General features: G+C 42.2%; 2 protein-coding genes across 6 annotated transcripts in view; one reads left to right on the forward strand and one right to left on the reverse strand.

The window, feature by feature from the left end:
- NSMAF (neutral sphingomyelinase activation associated factor) overlaps nt 1-15,759 on the forward strand; it is a 59,031-nt gene extending 43,272 nt beyond the window's left edge. Inside the window, exons 15-31 of one of the 2 annotated variants that reach the window (XM_047724041.1) lie at nt 427-517; nt 612-675; nt 1,616-1,667; nt 1,775-1,895; nt 2,299-2,430; nt 3,196-3,238; nt 3,557-3,720; nt 5,221-5,329; nt 6,627-6,685; nt 9,125-9,192; nt 9,990-10,057; nt 10,484-10,607; nt 11,904-11,987; nt 13,152-13,302; nt 13,702-13,804; nt 13,946-14,055; nt 15,056-15,759. In XM_047724041.1, the coding sequence (XP_047579997.1) occupies nt 427-517; nt 612-675; nt 1,616-1,667; nt 1,775-1,895; nt 2,299-2,430; nt 3,196-3,238; nt 3,557-3,720; nt 5,221-5,329; nt 6,627-6,685; nt 9,125-9,192; nt 9,990-10,057; nt 10,484-10,607; nt 11,904-11,987; nt 13,152-13,302; nt 13,702-13,804; nt 13,946-14,055; nt 15,056-15,150 (1,638 nt within the window). In that variant the 3' untranslated portion in view covers nt 15,151-15,759. The remainder of the gene's footprint in view (nt 1-426; nt 518-611; nt 676-1,615; nt 1,668-1,774; nt 1,896-2,298; nt 2,431-3,195; nt 3,239-3,556; nt 3,721-5,220; nt 5,330-6,626; nt 6,686-9,124; nt 9,193-9,989; nt 10,058-10,483; nt 10,608-11,903; nt 11,988-13,151; nt 13,303-13,701; nt 13,805-13,945; nt 14,056-15,055) is intronic. The other variant, XM_047724042.1, reaches the window with a different exon arrangement.
- Nucleotides 15,760-16,514: 755 nt separating this feature from the next.
- SDCBP (syndecan binding protein) overlaps nt 16,515-27,957 on the reverse strand; it is a 46,754-nt gene continuing 35,311 nt past the window's right edge. For 2 of the 4 annotated variants that reach the window (XM_047724043.1, XM_047724045.1), the window contains exons 5-9: nt 22,717-22,878; nt 20,774-20,949; nt 19,607-19,778; nt 18,773-18,864; nt 16,515-17,666 (exon numbers count right to left, since the gene is read on the reverse strand). In XM_047724043.1, coding sequence (XP_047579999.1) covers nt 17,612-17,666; nt 18,773-18,864; nt 19,607-19,778; nt 20,774-20,949; nt 22,717-22,878 — 657 coding nt within the window. In that variant the 3' untranslated portion in view covers nt 16,515-17,611. Of the gene's footprint in view, nt 17,667-18,386; nt 18,677-18,772; nt 18,865-19,606; nt 19,779-20,773; nt 20,950-22,716; nt 22,879-27,957 lie in introns of those variants that run through there. The other 2 variants (XM_047724046.1, XM_047724047.1) reach the window with 2 other exon arrangements.

Raw genomic sequence — 27,957 nt, forward strand, 5'->3', positions numbered from 1 at the left:
GGACCTATTTTTTTCCTTACTCCCCTCTCTGCCCTCTGCCCTCTCCCTTGAGGTCAGCTCCTCACCCACCCACTTCTGAATTTTCTGCCTGAAATTCAGGAAGCAGGAGGCTGACCGGATCACAAGTTGACTGATTTAGTTGCACAGAGGGAGTCCCTGGTAAATTTTAGAAGAGATGTATAACATAACATCCATTCTGTTCAATCCAGCCCAACGCTGTTCCCACAGAACCCAGAAAAGCAAAATACTTGTCACAGGAATACTGTGTGTTCACAGTTTTCCCCCCGCCCCCCTTCTCCTTTTTCTACTTAAAGAGAGAAACTAAGGGATGTAATGTACCCGTGCCACGATTTGGGGTTTGGCTACTTGCGGCGGTTACTGTTTTCCCGGCCGACACCGAGCACGGTCTTTCCCCATCTGTTGCAGACCCGCTACGAGGAGATGCCAGAGCCAAAGTTCGTGTACGGCAGTCACTACTCTTCCCCCGGCTATGTGCTCTTTTATCTTGTGAGGATTGGTAAGATTCTGAATTGGTGCTCCCAGTTCAGTGGGGCTTCTCGTTGATTCGCCAGGGATTCTGTTATCTCACCCAACTCTGATTTCCCCTCTAGCGCCCGAGTACATGCTGTGTCTGCAGAATGGCAGATTTGATAACGCGGACAGAATGTTCAACAGGTTTGACCCCATGCTTCATCTACCAGTTCTTAAGCTCTCTAATTATAAACGTACCCTATGTGTGCTTCGAAAAACAAAGCGGATTCAAAAATGTCAAGAAATGTAAAGAATCACTGACTGGTACATCTGTTCCTTTCAGGCTCTTTCTCGTCGTGTGTGTGTGTGTGTGTGTGTGTGTGTAAGAACATGTTTCAATTACAGCTTTTGTCCTGCCTAGTGTAGCCCCGTCATATTAGATGTTGAAGTTTTCCCCATATATCAGATGTTCAAAACAGTGACTTTTAAATTATTGTATCACATCCTAATGTATGCCATAACTTAAGTATTTTAACTATTTTTCTGTTGTTGGACATTTAGACTGTTTCCAACACCTCCTTATTCTAAATAATTCTGCTGCGAATTGAATACAATTTCCTGTGATTGTTTAAATGACTTTTTTTTAATTATAAAGGTAGTATTCCTTGCAAAAAAAAAAAAAGTCAGAAAATAGGAAGAAAATTAACTTGGCCTCCCACCACGCTGAGATAATATTCATTGTTAATCTTTTGGTCTGTGTCTCTTCAGTCTTTTTCTAAGCTGTGTGCAACTTAATCACTTTCTAAAGTGACCTGTTAAAACAGCCATGCTAGGTTTGCCATGTTTAAGCAGTAGCCTGTGTTGTCCCTTCGATGAGGCAGTGTGTGGCTGGAGGTTCACAGTGTGGGCATGGAGACAGGGTCTTTGTCCTCACCCCATGTCACTCCCTGCATGAGCTCAGAGAAGGCTTCTCTTCTGTCAAAGGGGGGATCCTCATACAGATGTTGAGAATTATGAGTTAATGAGAGAAATGAGTTAACACAGGTGAAGTGTAGGACAACACCTAGGTGCATAGAGAGCACTTTGGTTGCTATTTCCAGACCCAAGACTTCACATCAGTTGATTTTTTTTTCTTTGTATCTAGTATTGCAGAAACTTGGAAAAACTGTTTGGATGGTGCAACAGATTTTAAAGAGGTAGGCAGTTAATAAAGCTAATAGTTCACTGGGCTTGTGGTTTCTAACTGCTTTAAAAAATGTTCGTTGTTATTCTTTCCCACCCACCACCCCAAAAAAACTTTCAGTTGATTCCAGAATTCTATGGGGATGATGTCAGCTTTTTAGTCAATAGTCTGAAGTTGGATCTGGGAAAGAGACAAGGAGGGCAAATGGTCGATGATGTGGAACTCCCACCCTGGGCACGGAGTGAGTACCACCTTGGAAGTACCAAGTTTCAGCACTTCTTCACCTGGGGGAGGGGGGGCCTTCAGTATTGTGATTTAGTAGCCTCGATTTTTTTAAATAGCAGTAGAATTCTCTATGTAAATGAGGCGCTATCAGTTCTGTTCCAAATCAGAACTAGTCTGTGAGTCTATACGTAAAAACATCGATACGCATTTGAAAGATCTAAATGTTGTGAGAGTGATCTTCACCACTCCTCTTCCCCCGCCAGAATATATATTTTATCTGATGGGGCCCAAAAAGCCTCATTAAGAAATATGTGCCTCTTGCCTCTCCTAGAAGAAGCTTTTTCTGCATGTGGATAGACAAAAGAGATGGGAGAGAGTAAAGGAAGACAGTGACGTTCTGACGGAGTCTCATCTAACAGGTCCCGAGGACTTCCTTCAGAAGAGCAAGGATGCGCTGGAGAGCAATTACGTGTCAGAGCACCTCCACGAGTGGATCGATCTAATATTCGGCTACAAGCAGAAAGGAAGTGATGCCGTTGAGGCCCATAATGGTAAGTGAGGGCCTCAGAAATGTCATATAGCGTTTGATGAAAACACAAGCAAAAAGAGAAAAAAAAACACGGCCAGAGCAGCCCAAGCTCGTGCTTGGCAGAAGCATCTTCTGTCAGCAGAGGGCGGCCCCCAGCTCTATGGCCCCGGGTCAGGTACTGAGTAACAGAGGAGGAAGGACTTCTGCTAAAGAACCCCAACTTCGCCCCGATCCCCAGAGGTGTTTTTCTAAAGTCTTCCAATGTTAACATGTACTCTCCTCCCCACTCATCTATTTCAATTCAAACTCAATCAGAATATGGTAGAAGAGTGCCCCCCACCCCTCCTTCTTCTAAAGGGCCCCAGGGCTTCCTATTAATGGAGCAGAAAGAAACCAGCAGCAGCATGCCCTCCTCGGGCTCCTACTTACCTGCCGCCGGGCTGCCAGTGGTGTCAGCTGCTGAAGAGGAGCCAGCAGGTCAGGGCGGACAGGTGCAGGGCAATGGGGGTTGACTGGCGCTTCCCCTGGGGTTAGAGGTGCTCACCAGCAAACACCTGGAGATAAGAGGCTGTCTCACCTGCCAATTGGATTTCTGCTCAGCGAAAGATAACTTGGGTTGATATTTATTGCCGTTGGTTTTTATTAGTCTTTTCTTGCAAAGTGACCATGAGTTTCTTTGAAACCATGAGTTCAAAGTTGTTGAGCTTTATATAAGAGTCTGTGTGAAATGTCTATTATAACCAAACAGTACTACCCCTTTCAAGAGAGTTTTTCATCTTTTTTTCAGTATTTCATCCCCTGACCTATGAAGGAGGCGTAGACTTGAACAGGTACCTATACGTCTAGAAGGAGTTTCTACTTGAGTTACGAAAAACCTCTTTGTCTAAATGATGAATGCAGCTCTTTGATCATATGAAGGTGTGGAAGTTTTACAGTGAATTATATCTTGCTTTCCCCGTTAGGTAAGTCACCGAGCCTCAGAAAACTCTCTAAAGATCTGTGATGAGGCTTGGACTGTCCTGGCACAGAGTCGCTGTTCCTGTATGAGGATTAAATCTCTCTTCCGTTGAGCCGCATTGTTTGACATTTGTGCTCTTGGGGGACTCGAACCTCATGGTTCACTGCATTACTTGTGTTCTGTCCCAAAGCATCGAGGACCCTGACGAGAAAGTGGCCATGCTCACCCAAATCCTGGAGTTTGGCCAGACACCAAAACAGCTCTTTGTGACCCCACATCCTCGACGGATCACCCCAAAGTTGAAAACTGTCACCCAGACCTGCAGTCCTGATGATCCCACAGCAGATTCTCCAGGTGAGTGTGGAAGGAGAATAAACGGGAGCACCCGTGGCTTCTTTTTTCTGAGTCAGTTGTTCCTGAAGGTTCTGAAGAACAGGAGAGCCACGAACAGCTGCGTGGCCCAGGGGTGGTTGTGGTGGGACACCAGACGGCCGTCCTCCCATTCTCCTGAAAAACAGCTCCGACAAGCCTGTTTTTGTTATTGTTTCGTCTGTGTTTTAACTGCTGATTCTAAAGAAAATCAGGTTACTTTTCTTTCCCGGTGGTATTACTCTCATTCCATGAGACGTGGCAGTATTTTGTTGTTGCTGTTGTTTTTCTCCTTCACCTTTTCTGTGGTCTTCCAAGCCAGTGTTTGATGCTTAGCCCTTCACTTTCACACTGGCCGTCCCCGCCGTGCCGCTCCCAAGTCACCCTGGCTTCGCTCTCCCCTGCTCTCTCCCAGAAACAACTTCGCCATCCCTCACTCTCCTCCTCCTCCCTCACATACAGATCTTGAATTCAGGGTGCTTGGTTTCCTTCATTTGATTCATTTTCTTAGTCATTTGATGAACACACACAGAGTCTGTTGTGTGCCTGGCATGTGCTGGGTGCTAAAATGAACTTGACCCCATTGTGACATCTAGTATTTGGGGAAGGAGGAAAGAGTACTCCCCTTCAGCCAGTTACCTGTGTTTCACATTTCATATAGGATGGCCTCAGGCCCACAGGCTCCCAGGAGGAATCTGACACTATGTGGAACCCTGGGAGCAAAGTCCCTTGATTTCTTATCATCTACCCTCCTGTCTGTTCCAGGCACCCGGGGACCTCATAGGTGCCGAGAGTGGAGTGTACTCTCGGGCCGGAGGAACAGCTCGCAGGGGCCCGGGACCCCGTTTAGCTGGCCTTTCTTCTCTAAGAGATAATGGCCCACGGGGTTCAGTCATAAAGACCATGAGATTATCTTGTGATGCCTCTTAAACCCGTGCCCCGCTTAGTCACCAGGCTCATACCACTGTCTTGTGATCATACTAGGGAGCAATTGCCCGGCCCTTCAGATGACAGGAGGGATCGCTTCCCTCATCCTGGCCAGGACACTTGTAGCTTGGAATGCAAGTCTGCTTTCTCCCCCTTGTAACCAAAAAGAAACCGCAGCATTTCTAGGGAACAGTCAGGCTCTTGCAATGATTACTGACAAGGAAATAGTTACTCGGTCTTGTGTTTCCTGAAGTTCCTAAGGCCGGGGCTGAGTGAAAACTTCAAGAACGCTGGTAAGAGTATAAAAAGACTTCAGTCTTCAAAGATACTTTTCAGTCTTTCTCCCAAGGATTTTTATGTTATTTAGATTATACATTTTGTCATATTCCCTTGACAAACGTGGAGCTCCCTAGCACATTTCAGGGTAGTTATGTTTCAGTGGGGCACTGTGTTTCCTTGGTCATTTGGTTCTAATAGAAAATGTTGTGGCCCTCATGCTTGTTCTCTCCGGTGCTTGTTAACAATTCGGCTGACTCACCGGGCAGCAACTCAATGTAGTCTCTCCAGGTGAAGAGTCTTTTGAAGACCTGACCGAAGAAAGTAAAAGCCTGGCCTGGAATAACATCACCAAACTGCAGTTACAGGAGCAATATAAAATCCACAAAGAGTAAGAGCGCTCCTCTGCCGTCCTTGCCAAACCCGGGGTCTTGACCTGGAGTGACACTGTTTTAAGTGGAGTTAAGGGGGTGGGAACTCTCTTTCCGTGTTGTCTTGATGGGTTTTTCTCCCCGCACAATGTCTGTGGTGATCAGCCAGGTGAAGTCAACATGGCAAGGGGAAATTCGGCACAGAATGGATTTATGTCAGCCTTCCATGCTGTCATGTCTCCTGCTGGTCCTTCTGGAGCCCAGGAGGGGGTCTGCGGCCAGCAGGTAGTTCTGTGCCTCTCAAACTGGGGTACACAGCCCCTCAAGTCTTTGATGGGAGAAACATGGTAGATCTTCTCCAAGTGTTGAACTCACAGATATTGTAGGGGAAGATGTGTCCTTTTAAAAATTTACAACAAGTATGTGGAGAGGGAGAGAGATCAAAGGGCAAAGTTCACAGGAGTTTTAAAAATAATACCCATATTTTCAAAGAAAGGGCTTGCTGTCAGGCCCAGAGGGATTATGAGTGTTTAGACTTCCGCCGTTAAGGATATTCACACATTTTGGTAGGAAGGCTTGAGAAGCACAGAGCTCCCCTGAGCCTTCCTGTTATGGATGAGAAAACCCAGGCTCAGAGATGGGCCTTGGGGTCTGCTCGATGGCACAGATACCCTGACATATTGATACCACAGACACCATGGGTCACTGGTGGATCTGAATGTCCCAGTCCACTTCAGAGCCAAGGCTAGGGACCAGAGCACACCCTCCTTCCACGAAATACATAGTTCCACCTCATTCATTCTAACAGTGGCTTTCCTTTTCTCAGCGTCTCTAAGTGACCCACAGAAAGAGGCCCTATCCTCCCAGGCAGTGTAGACAGGAAGGAACCCGTAAAAGGAAATGGTAGCACCAGACAGAGTATCCTCACTGAACTGAGGCTCGGTAAATTCGATTCAGCAGCAAAGCAAGTGAAGTGCTTGTAAATAAAGGAGAGTTTCAGCAATTTGGGGGACAGTCAGATAAGGTAGAATTGAGGAGATGCCAATTCACGGCATCGGGAAGATGTTCGACTTTGCGGCAGCTAGGGAAGCCGAGAGGGGGAATGGTTTCCGGACACAGGTCTCACCGGAAACAAAATTTGAAGCTCCCAACTGATGATTTGGTTGTGGCAGGTGTAATGTGTGCAGGACAGATCCAGCAGACAGGCTGTGACAGAAATAAATACAGACACTTGGTAAAATGAAATCCAGGACTTGAAAGAGACGAGTGTCCCAGCTCATGGATGTTGGTAACTTATAAACCTCTGTCTTTAAACAGGGCAGTTACCGGAATAGCTGTCTCTTGTAACGGGTCTTCCGTGTTTACAACCTCACAAGGTGAGTTTTCCTGCCTGAACAGTGGTTTACGTGGAACCGCGAAGAAACCAGGTTTCTTGGCACTGAGTCAAGGATTGCACTTGGGTGTGCTGTCTCCACAGAAAGTGACTTTTGAGCAGTTTGTGGCATTTAGCAGAAAACATCACCGTAGTTTGCCAGAAACAATCATGAGATTCCATTGCCGACGAGGTTTTCAGAAATTTCAGGGACAGGGCGGGCACAAAGAGCTCACTCCCGGCTCCTTGCTAGGAGGGAGGCCTCAGAACAGCCGGGCAGCTGCAGGGTGTAGCCAGGGCGTCCCAGGGCACCATGCATGGGAGCATGGACAAGTGCACCTTTGCTGTTGGTGTTTCATTTGTGTCACGGGCTATGCATTTCAGGGCATTTGTTGTGGAATTTCACTGGAAATCCAAGGCACACATTGTTAATGTTCTACCTTATCAGATTTCTTAGTCATCCTGCTTAGGTTTTAAGACAATTTGCTCTGACAGTTAGTAGCTGGCTGTTTTGGAGGGGAATTTCCTTTAGCCTTATCGGAGGAAATTATGTGTTTCATTGATTAAGTCTGGAAATGGTGCCGTCCAACCAAACCCTCCCGGAGAAGTCAGGCTTACGGCTCTCAGGGTTGCTCACGGTGGTTCATTATCTGTAGCACGTCTTTCCTCACTCTCTCAGGGACGACCTCAGGATGCAAACAACAGAATTTTGCATAAAGCACAGATAATGGTTTTGCTGTCGGCCAAAGGAAGTGACATGCAGGACACACGCGGGGCCCCACTGGGGTCTCAGGTGCCCTGACAGAGGGAAGCACTCCGCCTTCTCCCAGGATCCTGTCCCCCAAGTGTGCCAGCACCGTCACACGAGACCGAATGCTGTATCATGAAAGCATTTTCTCACTAAAGCTTTATCGGCAAGCAGAGCCTGTGTTCGTAGCTGGATTTGTCCACCAGGGTTTAAGTCCCTCAGCCTCCTGTACTTGTATGACCTTGTAAACCATGAGTGGGGACGTTGGGGAGCATCGAGGCTTGAAACCCTGGATGCTCATTAAGCATGATATCCCTTCTTTGTAAATTTACCAAGTGAAGGGGAAAGAGGGTGTTTTTTTTTTTTTTTTTTTAAGTGAGAAGCCTTTGTTTTTTTCTCTTTGTTTCTTCTGTTAATAACATGTAGTACCTATGCATATCCTGATTATCACCCCCAAGGGACCTTCCTTGCTCATATACACGCGGTCTACGTTTGGCTGCGTGGGCACTCGGAGGGCTCATCAGCTGCGAGCCAGGCTCCAGCAGGCTCCCCTCTAGCATAGGCACAGAGTCATCTGTTTTGAGAACAGCATCCTCACATCCTAGGCTGACTTATGGCTTCCCGTAGGATCCCCCAAATTCATAAGCTGCAGTAAACTTTGTGGTGATGACTCAGAAATGCCTGCTAGAAAAGGCATTCTTCAGAGTCAGCAGCACGGTCAGGAAGAGACTCAGAGTTGAGTGTCACCCAGAGGGTAAAGTTCAGGTAATGCTGTGTTCACTCGCTGGATTTTGTTTCCAAGCTGAATGCTAGAGAGTGTTTCGGCTTGATGAAGTCTCAGGACCTGTGTATGTTGGTGTTGCAAAAATGAGGTCAAAATGTTAAATTTTACTATACCGAAGAAATTATTTCAAGCTCATTTTGACCATTCCATCATCATGTTGTGAGTTTACAAATTAGGAAATGTGTTACTTGTTTCAAATATGGGATGTTCAGAGTTCATTATCATTTTTGCAAGTCTTGGTTCCTAAGAGATTGCTTTTGTACACTTTTTCAAGCTTCTGTTAGGCAAGGACATTTTAATCCCTGCTTTATTATTCTTTAGGAAGTCAGTGGTTGCTTCATAAATGCTAATTCAGTTCAGGGGTAGCATACCATAACTGGGCAATTGGTTAAAAAAAATTTAAAAAATATATATATATATCTCCATGATTTTTGTTGTCTTTAAAATTGCTATTTTACTCCCCTTTAACTTTTTTTTTTTTTAAGATTTTCTTTATTTATTTGCAAGAGAGAGCATGAGCTGGGGGAGGGAGAGGGGGAGACAGAGAAGCAGGCTCCCCACTGAGCAGGGAGCCTAATGCGGGACTCAATCCCAGGACCCTGAGATCATGACCCGAGCCAAAGGTAGACGCTTAATTGACTGAGCCACCCAGGCGCTCCTTCTCTTTAACTTTGAGCTTCTATCAGTGACTAGGCCTGTTCTGGGTTCAGTCATGCTGAAATGTGAGCAGTGTGCTGGGCCTGGACTGGGTATGCGTTGGTTTCCTTGTCATGAGGTGACAGGTCACCAGATGGGGCCCCAGATCCTCTGGCCTCACCTCCTGCCCTGCTCCTGCTGCTTCTACTGTTGTTTATCCTCTGTAAGGGTCAGGAAATCTTTCTCATATGTCTGCCTTCTCATCATTAAACCAGATTCCACCTTGAAGATGTTCTCCAAGGAATCCAAAATGCTACAAAGAAGTATATCGTTTTCAAATATGGTGAGTTCGTTTTAATTTTAAACCAGTGATATGATGGAAATTCATGTAGCACTTTGTTTTATACACACATAATGGAATTTCGTTTCTCCCCAAGCAGTTGGGTTTTTCCTGTGTGATGTCTACAAGGTACCTCAGTGACATTACTTCTAAATTCAATTTAAACATTTTTCAGGGTGCTTCTTTTTCAGAATACAGTGATTTTGCTTATAGCCTAGAAAACTAGAAGTGCCAACCAGTAGAATTCCCCTTAGTAATTCTTTCCTTTTCTGGAACTGTCAAACTAAACATGTCTGTGTTTTTTAAATAATGTGTGCATTTCTGAGTGGATAGGACCCTGAATTCTAGAAAGCCAATTCTTCTGAAAAAACACATTTTATTGTTAATGTAAACCATCCGAATGGTTTTGAAAGTCCCTAAAGAATTTTGGAAGTTCTCCCTACCTGTGGAAGCCTGTAATCCAGAGAGGCTCCTTGAGAATAACATGCAGCCCACCCTCCCCTCACGATTTACCTGCATGAGGAGTTCGTCCATCCCAGGGCTGTGGGGGCCCTCCAAAACCCCCTGAACACCCACGGGCTAGATCCATGTGCCCTGGACACACTTACTTGTTTACATTTGGGAAGGAACCTAGCATCTGGAATTAGCCAGTTGAAAAAAAACACTTCCCAAATAACGAGGAAGGCCAGAATAAACAGAATTTAAGCATTAATTTTGGGGGGGAGCTTATGAGATAGTTTTAACATGTTAGGGATTTACTAATTATTGTATATAATTATGTCAAACCATTTGTATTTCAGGCTTTATCATCTTGTTTACTTTTGCCAGGAGATGCCACTGTCATAAGTTCTTCGTGGGATAATAACGTGTATGTATCTGAGTGTGCTCCTTGTGTAATTCCACACACGGCATGGCTGTCTTTGTGGACAGAAGGCAGGAAAAGACAGGTCTTCCATTGATGGGACACTGCATTGTTTTCGAAAAGGAACAGATATTAGATAAGGCTAGTACTGGCGGCTTTGACTGTGATTGTTTGAATCTAGTAATTTCTCCCACTGGACTCTGTTTTTCTGTTTTAACCTGAGGTGAAAACACAAATGAGCCAGACCTGGAGATTTCTAGTTTCAAAGTCAGATATTGAGTATTTTGGTGTAATAGCATTAGAATAGTATTTTGTAATTCTAGTGAGTCTTAGTGTAGAATTAAACAACATAATATTCCTTGAATATGTGTTTAGGAGTCTCCAAATTGAGCTGGAATGCTTTTTAATAGTTCTCCTTCTCGTTTCTGTTAGCTATTTTTACTCTATAGCATTTGCAAGACGCCAGGACACGTTAATGGGACATGACGATGCCGTTAGTAAGATCTGTTGGCATGACAACCGACTGTATTCAGCATCGTGGGACTCCACCGTGAAGGTCTGTATAGATTTTATAACTTAAAATGTTTGGATACTGCAAGTGTTTTAAACCGTTGTACACCTGTTTTTAGTGTGCTCCCTCACTTCACTCCTTTTCACAGAGCGTCAGTGATCTGTAAAGATACTGAATGTTATCGCCTCTGTTTTCCCAACATGTGTACTTCTCAATAGGAAGTTTTCCCGATTTCTGTACTGTGCGCTCAACTGGGGGTTGGAATGATGCAGAATTCACAAAACAGAGTTACAGAGAAATAAAGGTGACTTGTGAACAACACAGGTTTGAACTGCACAGTCTGCTTAGACATGGAGTTTTGCTGATAAACACATACAATACTGTAAATTTATGATTTTCTTAACTTTTTTTTCTCTAACTTACTTTACTATAAGACTACAGTATACAGTGCATGTAACACAAAATACATTGGTCAACTGTTTATGTTATTGTAAGACTCCCGGTCAACAGTGACATTTGCGGGGAGTCGAAGTTACATGTAGATTTTCAACTGCATCGAGTAGCGGGTAGGAGATCTTCCCCCCCACATATTGTTCAAGGGCCATCTGTATACAGTAACAGCCCCTCTTAAATCACACAGCCGGAACTAGCAGTTAATCTGTCAATCAGAAAATGTCAAGTTTAAGTGAGGACTCATGAAAAGGGAATGCATTTTATTTCAAGTCAAAACATATAAATGCGTCCATTCATCATTCTGATGATATGGGGCCATCCTTGCCCTCTTCTTTGGGACCTTACACAACTATCTTGCAAAGACCACACCAGTACTCATCATCCTCAGCTTCCAGTTTGCATTTATGTAAAACGAAATCAAGAACCTAAAACTTGTTAGAATTCCTTCAAGAGTTTTTCAGGATTTCCCCCATTCTTATCAGTTTTCTTGCCTACACCAAATTTTATTAAGTTTTTTTTTATTTTTAAATTTTTTTTTTTAATTTTAGTAAGTTTTTTGGTGACTTGCCTTTTTGGGTCTTCTCAAACCCTCAGTAGACACAACACTTTTACACTCATGTTTCCTCAGTTTGCACAAAAACCACAGAATACAACAGCAAGTACAGAGAGTAGAAACACACACAGGTGCAGCGGACACTCAGTGAGTGCTGTAATGGGAATAAAAACACGAGCGCTGCAGGAAAGGAACTGGAAGCATTTCACAGCTTTATTTTGTTGACGAGTACGTTAACTGGCAATTGGTTGGTCAAGAGTGCTTTTCTTGAATGTGTTAGACATGCTTTCGTTCTAAATGTTTGCAAATACCTTCTGCAATATATTCCACCTTAGGTGTGGTCTGGTGTTCCTGCAGAAATGACATGCACCAGGAGACAGCAGTTTGACATGCTGGCCGAGCTGGAGCACGACGTCAGCGTGAGTACCAGCCACAGCACTGCTCAAAAGCTGAGCCTGAGTCCCGGGGAGGGTGGCGGCAGTTGGTTTTACCTGTGTTTTTTTGGTTTTGTTTTTGTTTTTTCTTTTTCATTTTATTTTGCTTACTGGAGGAGAGCATGGGCTCTCCGTTCTTTTGACTTGACTCTTTGGGTTCCCAAGTCTGCTTTCTTTTTCCCCTCCAATTTGCCGTTTCCCTGAGAATTAACTACCGTCCCATCCGATTTCCAAAATCCCAATTTCTGAGCATGACACTGAATATTTGGATACCCTCAAACTATCTGGGGCATAGATTTTCGTGTTTTCTGATACAGACAGTAGACAGGGCCGTCTGTCCAGCATGATGGCCTCTGAGAGTCTTGGGGGGCACACACAGGCACACATGAGCCGGGAGAGCAACGCTCGTGCCGGCTGCACTGGGTCGGGTCCCCCTGCTGCATCTCCCACTAGAGCTGACAGTACTGCCCTTTCTCCGAGGTGCAAACTGATGCCTGACTTGCATGGTCGGCAGATGAGCTGAGGTTGAGAGATATTTATGTAGTCTGTAACTCCAGGTGGACATGCAAATACAACCTTGAAATCCACCCCCCCTTTTCCCAAATCCCTCACATAAGCATGGGTCCGCTGTGCTTCAGACCGCCTGGCATCATGGTACAGTTTATAACTCATGGAGGCATCATCCCGAAACGTGTCAATTTTAGACTACGTTCAAACAGCAAATGGGGCGCCTGGGTGGCTGCGTCAGTGAAGCATCTGACTCCTGATTCAGGTCCTGGCTCAGGTCATGATCTCATGGTTTGTGGGCTCAAGCCCCGTGCCCAGCTCCACAGTCAGTGGGGAGTTTACCTGAAAATTCTCTCCCTCTGCCGCTCCCCCCATGCACTCTTGCACCTGCTCTAAAATTAAAAAAATCTTAAAATCCAGCATTGCAGTTACCCTACCAATATTTCCTCTTATTCACTAGCATATGAAGAATTTCATTTTTAAATAATTCAATGGGCAATGTTGAAACACATCTGCAGTAGTCACATCAGTAACACCGTACAGTGGAGTTGAACCTTTATCGTGTCCCGATAGTGGAGTCAGCCTAGGGAAACCACTAATGACTGTGATTCTAAATGGAATACTTTGTGTTTTCTTCCTTAGGTAGATACAATTAGTCTAAATGCTGCAAGTACACTGTTGGTTTCAGGCACCAAAGAAGGCACAGTGAATATTTGGGACCTCACTACAGCCACCATATTGCATCAGATCCCGTGCCATTCAGGGACTGTATGTGATACTGCTTTTAGCCCAGGTAGTATGATCCTTTTTACTACGGATGATAACTGGGGGAATCAGAATTATTACTTTAAAATAGAGAAGAATGTAAAAAGAAAAACAGTCTGCCGATAAGTGTCGCCTGTATCTGAGGCTGTTTAAGGCACAGTAACATCTACTCGTGCCATGTGCACCCACAGAAAACCTGTAGTGGACATTGTTCTTAATTCGTCAGCTCCCCAGAGAAATTAAATTTATGCAAATGAACTCACACCAAAGGGTCATCAGCCCAGTGTCTTAGAAGCATTTCAAGGAGAGGAGAGTCATTGGTTAAGTACAGTTCGCTCAAGGAGCCCAAAAGTGAACGTTATGTCAGAGATAAAATGTCAGAATAATCTTCAACACACTTCTGAAGCCATTTTACCTTGTGTTACAGACAGTCGCCATGTCCTCAGCACAGGGGAAGATGGCTGTCTAAATGTCATAGATGTGCAGACAGGAATGCTCATCTCTTCTCTGACTTCGGACGAGACCCAGAGGTACATTTCCTGAGTTACTAGTGGAGGAAGACATGTACAAACAAGTTCATGATCCTGTCATGTGGGCTTGCTTTGGCAGGGTAATAGAGCCCCTCCTTCATTAGGACTGATCAGATAATCATTTTTAAATCATGCTTGCAGATGCTTTATCTGGGATGGAAATTCTGTTTTATCTGGAAGTCAGTCTGGTGAACTGCTTGTTTGGGACCTGCTCGGAGGAAAAATCAGTGAGAGAATACAGGGCCATGCAGGTAAGCAGTTAAGGAGCTGATTTCACCTTTCTTCCTAAAATGCTGAACTCAAACTGCTTTTCCCATCAGGAAGCATACTCTTCCCAGGCAGAAAACACACCATTTCCCTCCACACTGTCAGTGTTCCCCTCCAGCACCTTGGTTGGCCAGGTGGAGTCCTTTGGGACTGAGATTTATGTTGACGAGACATTAGATTCCAAAAGGGAAGTTTTTATGTTAACTTCCACATGGAGAATTAAAAACCACAGTAAAAGCTGGAATCATTGTTTTAAAAATACAGGCACAAAGTTTTAATGAAACCCCAAACAACACAAAAATTACAATGAGAACGATTTTCCTCCCACTACTGACCCCACCCCAACCCCACTGTTCTCCTCCCTGAATGATACGTGTCCTGGAGTTGTGCCCTCTTATTATTGAGAGGGTAGGTTATAGGCATATTAACTATTCTGCCCGTTTTTTTTTCCCACGTAGTATCTTGTAGAGATTCACTGCATTTGCTTACATTTGCATAGTTGCCTCCTGATCATCTGGAAGATTTTGTGGTTTTTAATTCTTTTAATAACTACAGTTCTATGTATCTATTTACTTTCTACTGTGACCAGTAACTGCCCCCCACCATTCAGTCCTTTGCCTCTGTCACTAAGTTATGTGGTTATTTCCTAACATTATAAAGTGATCTGTTTAGGTCATCCTCAACTTACTGGCTTTAAGCAACATTTATTTGACTCCTTCCTACAGAAATGGAATTAGCCAACTTCCACCAGCTCCTGCCTTCTCCTCTCATCCATGTCCTAACCACTGCAGTAGGAGTATGTTTGCATCCGTTATTTTAGCTTTATGTTTAAGTGGTTTTATTGCTCACAAGTTCCCTATACCAAGCAGTTATTTTTAATTTACATACCAATTACAGGATGAGAGATGACATAGTACTGGAGAGAACATTCTGGGGGGCGCCTGGGTCAACTTACCACCTAACCACAAGGTCTCTTTCTCTTAGGTGCTGTGACATGTATATGGATGAATGAACAGTGTAGCAGTGTCATCACGGGAGGGGAAGACAGACAAATTATGTTCTGGAAATTGCAGTATTAAGTGCCTTTCCTCTCTTGAATGTTAAGTTGAACTCTATTTAATGTATTTTTAAACCAGACTTTTAAATGAACTGGTGAATGTGCAATGATAGTAATTAGAAGTTTTACCACATGAGACATTTGTGGTTTTAAACTTCCTAAATCATGGCAACTTCATTGAAAGCCATTAGTTGCCATCCTCTAAGGCAGACAAAGATATGACAGTGTTCGGGAGAAAACATTACATTTAAAAGGTGGATGGTCATCCTAGTATGCTGATGGTCAGAAGGCAGGTTTGGATGGCAAAGAGAAGTAGCTAAGAGATACTAAACTAAAATGGGAAAACTTTCAGGAAACACTGAACAATTCTGAATTTTCCAAGAAAACGTGCAGTATTCTCTACTACTTCTGAATCACTCTATTTTGTCTTCCTAATCTAAGAATTGCTGCCCACTGGGTTTTTGGGTATGTGTTTTCTTGGAGTGGTTACTTTGTATAACCTACTGTCCTCAGATTCTAAGAACCTGGGGAATGATTAGCAATTAAGTTTACTGTGTATAGGAATGGTTTATTTCATTATAGCTATTAAATGCTCATCTTTTCTACATTAAAATATTTTTCTGTAATGAAAGCAGTTTTCATTTTCTTATTTAAATGATTACCAAGACTAGTAGTACCTTTTAAGAACTTCAAGTATTGTCCCTTCTAGAAAACCATAAAATGACATGAATGTCATTCATTCTTACATTTTTGGAACCATCCTCAGACTCAAATCTAGGTAATTAGGTAGGTAAACCGGGAACCCCTGTTTGGGATGCTTTTCGAAATTTCAACAAGGTAAGCTCTAAAGCCACACTACTGACCTCCTTTTATATTAGGACAATGTTTTTATTTTTTATTTATTTATTTATTTTTAAAGATTTTATTTATTTGATAGAGAGAGATCACAAGCAGGCAGAGAGGCAGGCAGAGAGAGAGGAGGAAGCAGGCTCCCTGCCGAGCAGAGAGCCCGATGCGGGGCTCGATCCCAGGACCCTGAGATCATGACCTGAGCCGAAGGCAGCGGCTTAACCCACTGAGCCACCCAGGCGCCCCTAGGACAATGTTTTTAAAGGCTGTAGGAGAGTTTTATCTAGTAGGCTGTATGATATGGGGGGAAATGACCCAGGGTAACAGTCTGCAAAGTCAGTTTTAAGTGTCATGGGATTCCTGACACACCTACTCTCTCGGCACAGACGGCTTTTCTCAGGGCCTCTGGATGCTCACTACTGCAGGAGACGATTCCCACAGGCCCAAGTTGTGAACTTCATGCGCCCGTTCTCTAAGTCATGCAAAAGTTTGGTGAAGGGCACTGACAGCTTTCAAATGATGCAACAGACTCAAAGCCCACTTTATTTATACATATTTAATTAAGATGAAATAGGCATAAACCATAAAGAAAAAAATCAGGATAAAGTGTCACTTCCATTTTGTAGGGAGGGGTCAGGAAATGGAACAGATTACCTGGGAAACATCCTAAGACCACCCCAAAGCAGTGAGGTTACAGAATGTTAAAGACAAAATTAGGTATTATTCCACTTAATCTACAAATGAATAAAGGGAGTCAAAACTTTATCCTATTTGGTATAAGAATTTTTACATTTAATATACAGTGAATCATTTCTCAGAAAGTAATATCAGTAAGTTTTAGAAGAAAGAAATTTCCATTACACAATTGACTAGAAAATCTCAAATGCAACTAAGCAGCTATGCTATAGCTCAGTATGTACCAATACATTGTTCTGGGCTAGTGTACATTTCAGTTTAACACAGAACTGCATTTTGGGTTTTAGAAAGGCAGCAATAGTTATATTTTGGCTTTTATTCTAGATGCTTAACACGGTTAAGGCGACAGTTGAAGCATATTAAGTAAAGGTAGTTACAATTAAATGATGATCAACACAATCTCTAGCAACCTACATACACTGTATAATGCTTACATGGAATGAAACCAGTGTACTTAATTGGTATTTTACACACACACACAGAACTAAAAAAACATCAAAAGCAGTCATTCTACATGTACTATGGTTACACATTAAAAATGCAATTATACCATAGAACTAAAGTAATATGAACAGCACTACTTGATATGTAAGATAAAGGTGATTGGTTCTAACACAGAGCTAAGCCTGTATCAGTCATTCTAATGATAATGGCTTGTAAAAGCATCGGGTTTCCAGAAGAGAAACTACTCAATGAAAATCAGTTAAAATCTGTCCAAAGTTTCACATCAGTAAAACCAGGATAAGGCTACAACAATCTTGAAGTGTGAATAAGATATCCAATCAAGACAGTAAGATTCCCAGCCATAATGTAAGATAGAAAGGTCTTCATGCAGCATATGCTCTCTGGCTCCTAGAAAGCTTCATGTGCATAATATAAAGTTAAGTTGCCCAAGAAGTAAACTGGAGTTCAGTGAAGTTTCCATTGTGCCATGACTTTTAAACCTCAGGAATGGTATGATCCATCAGGCTTTTCATAATGCTTGGTGCCATCCTATGAGAGAGTCACTTTATTAAACAGTGTGGTTTGGGTTTCTTTTTTCAAAAAGGCTATGCTAATCCAAAAAAATGCCCATTCAAATTCAGCACTTGCTAGCATCAAGTGGGACTGTGGGGAAAGGGAAGGGTTTTTGTTTTTGTTTTACATGAGTTCAGACCTAGGAGTGTCAGGGGAAATCTAGTCTCAGGGGAAATCCATCTGTTTGCAAATATAGCCAGTGTGAAACACCATCTGCACCTTCGCTAGAAAAGTAAGATAAGATACAAGTAAGACCTCCTATATTAAAGCTGATGACTAAAAACAAGGAAAATGACAACAATGTTATGAACTGGGAGGGACATGGTAAGGGGGAACCTGTCACTGTTTTAAGAGAACTTGAGAACAAGTAGTCTTGACTGTAACACTTCCCTTTTCTTTCTACCCAGAAACTGAAAAATTTTATTAAGGTATTATGTTTTTAATCTTTTAAATCTTATTTCCACAGGCAATATAGATTCTGAAAGAAGGATCTAAGTTGGCTTGGCAAAAACAGCTATGATAGAAGCCAGGATTTTAAAAGTTCTAGGGAAGGTAACAATACTTGCTGCCCCTCTCCTATTCCCCCACTCAGAGGTGTCCAAACCTCCTTTCCTGAGGCCCATCATAGCACCACACCCACATCCCTGCATGCCTCTACTTACCTCCTCAGATGCTTTCGGAATAAAAGCATTACTCCTAACATCCCACAGACAAGAATTCTCCAACATGAATCACCAGAATAGATTTCTACTGAGCAAAGAAGCTGTAGGCAGAGTGCAACTGCAGTCCCATTTTGCTGAACGCTAAAATGAAAGCCTGCCCACTTTTACTCATATACCTCTTTTCAACTAGAAAATGTCAACATTTCGGAAGTGTACGGTGAATTTTATTCAGTACTTGCAAAGTTGTGAGAGATCGTCCTTACCTACCAATTCCTCTGATTTAAATAAGTAACTTCAGATTTCTAGGTAAATACCATGTCATCCCTTAAGTAAAAGAACCCAAAGATTTGAGACTTAATATAAGCACTGTACCTTAACTCGGAAAACCGTAAGAATCTAACTGAAGTACTGTCTACTTACCGTTTAATAATATGTTCAAAGATAAAAGCAGGCATGATTGTAATAGTAACTACAGTCTCAGATGTTGACAGTATGTCTGCAATTTGAGAATCCTGTTGGAAACATGTAATAAAAATTATTAAGGCTTTATTTCAAAATATGAAAGAGTATGTTATTCTTGGTAAATATGTATGTCCTCTTACATCTTGCTAAGATCTCTAAAATCTGACCCTTGATATTTGTCATTTTTTCCAGTTTCTTTTACCAAGTTTAATTCTAGAGAATAACAATTTTATAGATGGAAACAAAATTGCTATGTGAACTGAGTAAATATTTTAGCTTAAAGAATCATCTTTTCATTACTTAAGATGAAATAATTTTCTGTACAATACTACCCCTCAATTAAATGGTGCAGTGTTAATCAAGTTTATGAAATGAACACATCTTAATGAAAACCTTTATACCTTAAAATAGGAATCTATAGAGGGAAAAAAAAAGGTACTAATACAAACAGAAACTACTACTCATTTTCTACCATTCCTGGGTTGAAAAAGCTGAGCAATCATTCATTCAGAATGTCACCAAAATCTTCAATGCCTACGTCTCTACAGAATTCTAGTTCAAGGGACTGCTAAGATCAGAGTCAAGCCCTTTGCTACAGGAATGTTAATTCCAAAGAGCCTTAAGTAATTCCTTTGGCCTGAGAGCACAGCCAGAGCCCCAGGTTCCCATCACCCATCTCCCCACTGAGTTTCTATTTTGGGGGTCAAGATGAAAATACCATTGAAACAGACAAATGGAAAAGACAGTTGCTAAAATAAAACTTCAGCACAAGACACCAGTTCTATTCCTTACCTTCAGCCCAATGACATTCTGCCCATTGACTTCACAGATGTTATGTTCTGTGAGAAGACCATTTCTGGCTGCAGAACTATCTTTCACTATGGATGTTATCTTTCCATTTTTAAAGATAAAGCCAACATGTCCAATACTATCCTTATGCATGGTAACTGTCCGTTCAAAGGGCCTGTAAACATAATGGATTAAATTAAAAATGTCCTTCTTCCTATTGGTCCAAGTTACTCTTTTAAAGTTTCCTTAGATATAAGGTAAATTCGGTGTTCATCTACAAAATGTTTACTAAAAATACCTACCATGTGTGAGGAACTGGAAACAAGGTTATATAAAACCAAATTTAACTGAGAAGAATAAAAATCCAAAAGCTAACTGTAACTTAACACTTATTACGGTGCAAGAAAATAAAGGCCCTTATTTCATGCACCTAAATGTTTAGGTTATAAACTAACTGCTAAATAAAATATTCTATCTTCCCACTTTGACAACTGGAGAGTCTATAGCCACCCAAAAAAGCCAGATTTGGTTTTTAGAACTCCTACACCACTTGGGAGTTGTGCAGGAACCCTGGCACTGTCTGTGTCCATCCTATGCCAGATGTTTAAGCAACAAACTGGGAAACAAGGCCAGAGATACCATCCTGTTAACTTTTCCAAGATTGGTTTTTTATGATCTAGAGAGACAGAAAGTAATGTCTTAGAGGATGAATTTCGTAAGCTCTGAAATAAGATCTATACAAAACCAGAATGCTATCCAAAAAAAAAAAAAAAAACAAAACAAACAAACAAAAAAAAACACCCACAAAAACTATGGGGTGCCTGGGTGGCTCAGTGGCTTAAAGCCTCTGCCTTCAGCTCAGGTCATGATCCTGGGGTCCTTGGATCAAGCCCCACATCGGGCTTTCTGCTCCACAGGGAGCCTGCTTCCTCCTCCTCCTCCTCTCTCTCTCCCTGCCTCTCTGCCTACTTGTGATCTCTGTCAAATAAATAAATAAAATCTTTAAAAAGAAAACTATGTAAGAAGAATCTGCAACACACAAATTGACATAAGACTGATCAGTAAGGTGATAATCTTCTGCATCAAAGTATTATATCCACAGAATCTTAAAAGCCCAAGAAAATGGAAAACTAGTCTTGAATCTCCATTTGAACTGTCTCGTCAACTTACCTGTCACGAACAGTCATAGTAATCTTCTCTCCAAAAGCCTGTTTGAGTACCTTGTGTGCTTTATCAGAGCTCCAGCCTGCACAGTTTTCCCCATTGATCTGGAGTACTTGGTCCCCAAATCTCAGACCAACCAATGAGGCTGGAGAATTTGCCTGGACCAGCTGAACAAATATGCCCTAGAGAATAATAAAATAACTTTGGTCACTTACCACTGTTATGATATGGTTTAAAAATGCTGGAAAGTTAGGAATCTACTCTAGTAAAGAGAGAGAGAAACTACATGAATATATGTTGTTACTCCCAAAAAGGAAACTGAAAATTTATCAAGACAGTGACCCCAAGAAATAAGGCAAAAATGTAGTATCTCACTAGTAATTCCAACCTCAAATCATGACCCACCACCCACCTGACCAACCTTAATCATCTCCTTCGTCTTGGAATAAAATGTCTAAGGAAAATAAAGTAGGACTGCCATAATAAATGTAAGCTTCTATGAGTCTGGTAGAATACAAAAGAGGTACTGGCACGTGGTTTTTGTTTAGGGGGAAAGTGAGTCTACGGTTAGAAATTTCATGAATTCTTTTAGTTTAAAAAATGATAATTTAGTGTAAGGTCATAACTCTCCTTACAACTGAAGGACTCCTTAACCCATTTGCTAATTAGATAAATAAGATTAGAGTTTATTTAACAGCCTAAAAAGGTGGGTACATTCAATACCACTTTTTCTTAGAAGGAATCCACTATGAAATATAGAAAACTCAAGTTTAGTCAATGAAGAACTATATCCACGTGGATATTTATCCTTCTATAAACTCCCAATCTCAGATGTTGAAGAAAATGTAAAAGTATAAAAGAAGAGTAAAGTTGGTAAAAAAAGAAAGCATCTACAAAGTTGGACCCTTTCTATCCTCCTAGGGTCAGACGTCCTATGTCTTATAGTTTACTTCAGAGTAGTACTGAAAACCAGAAGGCACCATGTAAAATGGTCAGAGCAATTGAGTTTTGGCCAAATGGAGAAATCCACTGCAGGGGTAACTGCATTGGAGCTAGGGGCCCATGAAGAGTGTCTTGTCTTTTAAGACAAAGGAAGGAACAGAGGAGAAATCCTGGCAGATGGGCAGCATATATTATTCACTGAAAAGGAAGGGAGAGCAGTAAAGTCAGGGCCATTGATGCCCTCAGCTCTCTGGGTAGGCAGTCTGGGTTGGGGCTTCCTGCTAAGATCAGCCTCAGCCATTTACCAGTGTGGGATACTCACTGTCATTTTCTGTGTGAAAAAGCTGGACGCACTGAGCTAACAAGACTTAAGATTAATAAGGAATCCATGAAGTAATACCTAAAACCACAAATCAGGATAAAGACTCAGCACATCCCTAACAATCCTAAATGCCTCCTAGGAGAATAACCCTATTTAATTTCTTCAGTATGGTGAGGTTAAGAGGGAGAGTAATTACAAAGGTAAAGGAACAGCTGCCCTAATTAGAAAATCACTTTTACTCAAAAAAAATGACCTATTAAATCAAAATGAAGGATGGAAATAATAAACCTGCAAACCCACTTCACAAGTTAAATGATCATTATTTAATTTAAAAATACACACCATTAATGGACACCAATTCTCACTGGTCAGTCTCTTAACATCATATACGATGCCCTATTTGGATACCATAATTGTAGAAACTGTGTTATAATACATGAAGACCAGTGAACTTCATTCCGGAAGACTCAAAAAAAATTCATTAAAGGTAATGAAGTACCAACCTGCCTCTTCACAATAAGGCATCTCCAAGTAGAAAATTTTAAGTTAGCAGATTTAAAATGATCTTGATTATAAGTTCAGTATTATAATTCATGAAAACATTCTCACTGTAAATTATTCTAACAGTGATCACTTAATATCTCAAGCTATTTGGACAAACTAAAATAGAATGAAAAATACTTACATTATCTATTGATTTAAGCCTGAGCCCAATTTTTCCATCTTGATCCTTACACAAAATGACTTCACGAATCCCTTGCTTAATTTCTGCTCTACGAATTCCAACATCATTACCAGTTACAGGAGCCACCATATAGTTCATACTGGAAGGTCTTGCTACCAACTGCTAATAAAAACACACACAATGTGTCAATACTTAGAAACATTTTAATTAACTCATACTCAGTTGTGGTTTCCCAAAAAGTAATCTGCATACTGTTACCCTCAGATAAAGTCTGATTTACCCAAAAAGGACCCTAGTTTTTATTTATTTTTTTTTAAAGATTTTATTTATTCATTTGAGAGAAAGAGAGCATGAGCAGGGGAGAGAGGCAGCAGCAGGGGAAAGCAGACTCCCTGCTGAGCAGAGAGCAGGTTGCAGGTGCTCAACCGTCTAAGCTACCCAGATAGATGCCCCTTATTTACTAATTCTTTTTTTTTTTTTTTAAAGATTTTATTTAGTTATTTGACAGATCACAAGTAGGCAGAGAGGCAGGCTGGAAGAGAGAAGAGGAAGCAGGCTCTCCGCGTAGCAGAGAGCCAGATGCGGGGCTCGATCCCAGGACCCTGGGATCATGACCTGAGCCGAAGGCAGAGGCTTTAACCCACTGAGCCACCCAGGTGCCCCCCTTATTTACTAATTCTTAAGGAAATTTATCACCTCCAATAGATTCAATGACTTACCTTTTGAATTCACTAGTATTTGCTTCATGTATACTTTGGCTTATCTCCACTCAAATGTATTATCCTCGAGCTTAAAGGCCTTATCATACTTCTGAAACTCACACATTTTCCAGAGGGTTCTTTTATATGTGGTCTGATCTTTATTAGCCATCTACTGACTTTCAGCATTTCTTTAAGAGGAGGAACCTTCTTACCTCACAGTGCCACTGTGAGAATTAAAACTGCATGTTTACAGGAGTGCTGACACACACAAGACAGGATAATACATTTCTCGTTCTCTGTAATGAACATTTATGGATTAACCAATTATATGCACAAACCAGAATGACCAAGAACAGCTATACAAGGGAAGCATGGCAGGTACCATACTGCCAATTTTTCAATTTTCTCAACTTTCTTGACCAAAACTGCTTTTTTAAGTGAACCCCTTTTCTCAACCAAAAAGATAGTGAGGGAAGAGCTAATCAAAGACTTCTTCACTGGAATCTGTCAAAAAAACCTCTGACCTACCTAAGAGCTGTGATGCTCAGAGCAGCAATAATAGGGAAAGAGGAACCTCAACTATATAATCACTACAGATGGCAAATTTTTGTTCAGAACTCATGGTAATTATGATAGCATATTCTAAAGCTGATAGTCTAACAGGAATAATGTACACACACAATTACTAGAAATCAGAACGCAATGACAGAAAGTATTACTTGTGAGATTACAAAGTTCAAAATAGAAATGACTACAGCTATCAGAAACAGAGGAAAAACAGGTAATGGGATAGAAACAGAAAAACTTTATTTAGCAAATGAATTATTTAGTTTAGGTGGAATACAGAACAAAGGGTTGAGGGGGCTTTGGAGTGGGTTTTACTTTTGGAAAATATTTTTTCCAGCAGTATTTTTTTTTTTAAGATTTTATTTATTTATTCGACAGACAGAGATCACAAGTAGGCAGAGAGGCAGGTGGAGAGAGAGGAGGAAGCAGGCTCCTTGCTGAGCAGAGAGCCCGATGCGGGGCTCGATCCCAGGACCCTGAGATCATGACCTGAGCCGAAGGCAGAGGCTTTAACCCACTGAGCCACCCAGGCGCCCCTCCAGCAGTATTTTTAAGTACCTGGCTTACTAGGTGTTCTTCCTTATTATGACCAACACCACATTACCACTGTCCCCTTTCCCCATGCAACTATTTCTGGTAAAGGCTACTAAAATAACCTAGATCATCTTCCTGATTCTCCACAGAGCAAGCACAGAAATCTTTAAAAAAGAAAAGAAAAAAGAAAAATCATTATGATCAGACCACTCTATCCCAATTCCTTACACCATGGTTTACAAGGCCAGAGAGCACCTGGTCCCCACTACCACTCCAATGCCATCTACTGCCATGTCCTGCCTTGTTTACTCTGCTAGTCACACACATCTAGTCTCCAGTCCACTAAGTTCATTTCTGCCTGAAAACCTTCAGGTTCTGTCTATACTGTACAGAATGTTTTCCCACCGGACATTCACATGCCTCATTCCCTCATTTCACTCAGTTCTCTATTCATATGTCAACCCCTCAGGGAGAACATATATGCTCCCTATATCGAAATATAACTCTAGCATTTTATTCACTTACTCTTCTTCCACTTGGTTCATGTCATAAGCACTGGTTTATTATTTGTCTACAATATGACTTTCACTAGTGTGTGTCCTGGGGAAGGGGGCACTGCTGTGGTTCACTACAGTATCTACCGCAACTGGCACAGTGCCGGGAATGTGTCGGTTCTTAAGCTACTGATTGTCATCTCTACTCATTTACAGTGCCGTGGGAGACAACACACTGAAAGGGGTTTTACCTTAAAGGATAAAAATAAATGCTTTGAATGAGCAACCAAATACATGATGCAGTTTCTTCCAAGGCCCAAATAAAAGGTATCAACCAAGGTGTGGCCATGGGAATGGTTCCTCTCACTGTTATATCTAAACACACACAAAACTTTTGCATCCTGTCCCGACAGGAGTGTGAAGGTCTTATTTAAGAGGGAGGAAGGCCTCCACTGGGGAACACGCTTCCCCTGAATTAGAAGAACATCACCTGAATGTTTTGGATTTTATATGCCACTGAAAAGGCAAGAGGAGCTTACTGAACGGGCTAGTGTGATTAATTCTAGTAACCAAGAAGAAACTGGGTCGCTACTAGATAATGGATTCTAGACTATATTTGGAATCCTGGAGGTTCTCTGAGGTGCCTTTTAGGTCTTCCATGTTCAACAGTAAAATTAATTAAAAACAGTAACAGACTTCTGCTTATAGTCGTAATGGAGCCAGGCTTACCCTCCTGCTATAAATAAAAATCTGGAAAAATAAAAGGCAAAAATTTTTGACCACTGGGTATTAGGCAAGGTAGGGCAGTAATCCCTGACAGAAAAGAAACGTGAGGTGAGCCCTTTCATCGCCTAGCCTTCTACCCAGACCACTATCTGGACTGGAACACAGAAGTACAAATCTCAAGCAGAGCATTATGCTCTTCTAAGCTGAAGAGACAAAAATCAAGAAGGATGAAGCAGCTAGTAAAACAGCAAGAATTTTCAGGGATGAGTCCCATAAAGGAGAGCGCTAAGCTATACAGAGAAAAAGCTCCAGAAATCTGTATACAGGTCTCCTGGAACCCTCTGCTAAATACTAATCTCTGTATCTATGAGGTAAAGCTCCAGAGGCCAGGCAAAGTACATGCAGGAAGCCATAAGCTGAACCTTCCTTGCAGATCACACAGGGTTGGGAGACATCCAAGGTCCTATCAGCAAAAGCGGTGTGCTCACTGAACACCCAGGGCCTTCAGCAGAGAACCCAAGGGGACACCCATCTTGAGTAATGGGGGTACGATAACCCTACAATAAAGGCAGCTTCAGACCTACCCTAACAACGTGTAAAATCAAGCCTCAGAAGGACCAAGATGATGTACATGTAACTTAACTGCTTGCCAGAACAAGTGCTGACACTCTTTAAAGACATAATCCAGCACCTAAAAATGTAAAATTCAGTGTCCTATTCTGATTTAAAAAGAATTGGTGGCATGTGAACAAACAGGAAAATGTAATCTACAATAAAGAGAAAAATCAGTTAACAAAATTCCGAAATAACAAATCAGAAAATTAGCAAACTGGGATTTTAAAACAGTTACTATAAATTTGCGCAGTATGCTCAAGGACTTAAAGCCAGATGAAACATCTAGGGAAGAAAAATACAGTAGGTGAAACGAAAAATTCACTATATAGAAACAGTTAATAGAACCAGCAACAAAATAAAAACTAAAGAAAAAGCAAGATGCTTAAGAAGGAGATTCTGACACTTTAAAATGGTTTAGGTCACCCCACGAGGTATTAAGAAAAGACCAGCTCGGGGCGGGGGGAGGAGTCAAGATGGCGGAGAAGTAGCAGGCTGAGACTACTTCAGGTAGCAGGAGATCAGCTAGATAGCTTATCTAAAGATTGCAAACCCCTACAAATCCAACGGGAGATCGAAGAGAAGAAGAACAGCAACTCTAGAAACAGAAAATCAACCACTTTCTGCAAGGTAGGACTGGCGGAGAAGTGAATCCAAAGCGACGGGAAGATAGACCGCGGGGGGAGGGGCCGGCTCCCGGCGAGCGGCGGAGCAACGGAGCAAAATCAGGACTTTTAAAAGTCTGTTCCGCGGAGGGACATCGCTCCAGAGGCTTAGCTGGGGTGAAGCCTACGTGGGGTCAGCGTAGCCTCAGGTCCCGCAGGGTCACAGAAGGATCGGGGGTGTCTGAGTGTCACAGAGCTTGCAGGTATTAGAACGGGGAAGGCGGCTACAGAGACAGAGCCGAGGAGTGAGCTCTAAGCTCGGGGTTACCTTGAACCGGTCGCAGGCTCGGTCAGCTCGGAGCACGGCCGGAGGCCAGGGTGACGGGAGTAATTGGGCGCTGTTCTCTGAGGACGCACTGAGGAGTGGGGCCCCGGGCTCTCGGCTCTACCAGGCCAGAGACTGGGAGGCCGCCATCTTCATCCCCACCCTCTGGAACTCTACGGAAAGCGCTCAGGGAACAAAAGCTCCCGAAAGGAAACCCGAGCGGATTACTCAGCCCGGCCCCGGGTAAGGGCAGTGCAACTCCGCCTGGGGCAAAGACACTTGAGAATCACTACAACGGGCCCCTCCCCCAGAAGATCAACAAGAAACCCAGCCAGGACCAAGTTCACCTACGAAGGAGTACAGTTTCAATACCAAGGAGAGCGGCGGAATTCCAGAGGAAGAGAAAGCAAAGCACGGAACTCATGGCTTTCTCCCCATGATTCTTTAGCCTTGCAGTTAATTTTTTTTTCTTTTTCAATTTTTTTCTCTTCTTCTGCTAAATTTTTTTACTTTTACCCTTTGCTTTTTTAACGTTTTTTAACTAGTTTATCTTATATATATATTTTTTCCTTTTTATATTTTTTCTTTATTGGTTTTCTTTATTTCTTCTTTTTTTTTTTCTTTCTGAACCTTTTTATCCCCTTTCTCCCCCCCCCACCACGATTTGGGATCTCTTC

Source organism: Lutra lutra, chromosome 4 (assembly GCF_902655055.1).
Source record: "Lutra lutra chromosome 4, mLutLut1.2, whole genome shotgun sequence".
In the NCBI taxonomy this organism is placed as follows: Eukaryota; Metazoa; Chordata; class Mammalia; order Carnivora; family Mustelidae; genus Lutra; species Lutra lutra.